Raw genomic sequence first — 1963 nt, forward strand, 5'->3', positions numbered from 1 at the left:
TTGGTCTGTGTGTTCCTTTGCTGAGACAAGATAAATGAACTTTATTTGACTTAGTGTGCTCCTGCTAGCCTTTGGGGGGTGGGCTTCAACACACTTGATCAATACAACATAAATACATCAAAATAAATCAACTTTTTTGACAAAGGAACATTTTTGTTGGAAATGCATCTCATAATGACAAAGTCTTCCCACACTCATTAGTTCACACAACCACAGACAGCTATTACTTCTTGCTAAAATGGCATAGTGTTCATTGTTAATTGCATTATTATACTTTTATTTTACACTATATAGACACTGAGAAAACTTTCCGCATATGAAAGGGTATTTCTACCCCTACCCTTAGTTCAAGTCTTAGAACTCTGTCTGAACTCCAAGCAAAAATCAGTGATTCATACTCAAAAATTATTTTGAGCGGTCAACTGAAAGCTGGAGTTGGTCCTCTGTTTTTATTGAAAACAAGACATTGGAAACGGTCTGATTTCCAGCAGAACTGTTGAATTTAGAGGTATTTATTCTCATCCTGACAATAAAATTTTAGATGCTGCGGGAGTTTTTACACGTGGCTGTATGTACTGTAGAACATTCAGGATGGACAGAATTATGTCCTTTGTAAGAAGAGGGAGAGGCTACATCGACAGAGCGCTGCATGAACGTAGCGGTTCTCACGCAGCTACATACAGAGGGAGGCGAGAATCTGGAAATTAATCTCTTAAAACAATCCTTTCTATGAACCTCTTGGAAAGTCTTCCAGAACTTTAAAGCATGAACTGAAATTTTGTGGAGCATGGGGCCAAACCCAGCAAGAGATTTTAAATGAACTGAATGGTTATTTGCTTTAGATGAATGTGGTCGGAGACATCCAAGTAAGAACGGGCTTTACCAAGGAGACCAACAACTCAGTACATGGTGAAGGCTTCCTCACTCTCAACAGTGCTTAATGGATCCAGTCCAAGTTTCCCTCGGTTTTTGCCGTCCTTCTTATTGCTTCACGTCTTTCTAAACCCCCTTTTCCCAGATGCCCTTTTTTCTGATGGGCCAAAGCATTTAACCAGGCTCTGTTGAAACCTTGCTGCCTGGGAGCAATCATTTGATTTTTGCTTACTTGTGCATCTATGATTTATGTGTAGATTTTACTGTTTAGCTTTCAGAAGCAATTTCCCCAAACACACACACTCTTCTGATTTTTGGGTTGTTTTAATTCTTGGTTGAAGAGAATTTTACTCTCTTCAGAAAGTAGAAGACAGCGGATTGGGTTCCAGTCTAGGATGTAGGTATAGTGCTTGATTCCTAGATAGGGTCTACATAAGGAGAACCTGTGAGTGATGCTCTCCGTGACACTCAGTTCCAGGAGTCTGCTGGATTTTCTCCACAAACGAATCGCCACAGCACAACCTGGCCTCAGAAAGAGAACGCTTTGCATCTCCGGGACCCAGCCCCGAAACACAATTCCATAGATCAGATCTAAAGGGACAGAGCACGCATGCGCAGGGCGGAGGGGCGCCGCGGACGGCGCTCGGAGCCGGCGCGCGCAGACGGCGGAAAGACGGTATAGGCGGGAGCGCGCGCCGGAGTGGACGCCATAGACTGGCTGGCGTGCACGGGAGAAGAAGGTGCGCGTGGCGCCCGGGCCTCGGCCATGGCTCACAGGCCGAAGAGGACTTTCCGGCAGCGCCGAGCCCAGTCTAGTGACAGCGACGGCGCCGAGGAGCCATTTGCTGAACCCGGGGCGCCGGAGGAGCAGACGGCTCCGGGCCTCACGGAGGAAGGGCCGCCCTCCGGAGGGGGACGCGTGGAGGTGACGGCCCGGCGTGGTCGGGGCCCGGGCCCTCGGGGCCGGGGCCGGGTGTGGGCAAGTTCCCGGCGCCCCGCGGGAGCGGCTCCGCGCGCTGAGGGCGGCTCCAGCGCCCCAGGTGAGGCAGGGCGGGGGGGAGCCGGAGGTGACGCGAGGTGGGGAGGGGGG

At 49.7% G+C, this 1963-nt stretch overlaps 1 protein-coding gene across 4 annotated transcripts in view; it reads left to right on the forward strand.

The window, feature by feature from the left end:
* Positions 1-1609: 1609 nt before the first annotated feature.
* The window catches only part of GCFC2 (GC-rich sequence DNA-binding factor 2), a 45706-nt gene continuing 45352 nt past the window's right edge, over positions 1610-1963 (forward strand). For all 4 annotated transcript variants that reach the window (XR_005832867.1, XM_040623261.1, XM_040623262.1 and 1 more), the window contains exon 1: positions 1610-1913. Coding sequence is in view for 3 of the 4 variants with exons in the window: in XM_040623261.1 (XP_040479195.1) it covers positions 1640-1913 (274 nt within the window). In the remaining variant the exon portion in view is untranslated. The remainder of the gene's footprint in view (positions 1914-1963) is intronic.

Source organism: Ursus maritimus, unplaced genomic scaffold (genome assembly GCF_017311325.1).
Source record: "Ursus maritimus isolate PB19 unplaced genomic scaffold, ASM1731132v1 scaffold_6, whole genome shotgun sequence".
In the NCBI taxonomy this organism is placed as follows: Eukaryota; Metazoa; Chordata; class Mammalia; order Carnivora; family Ursidae; genus Ursus; species Ursus maritimus.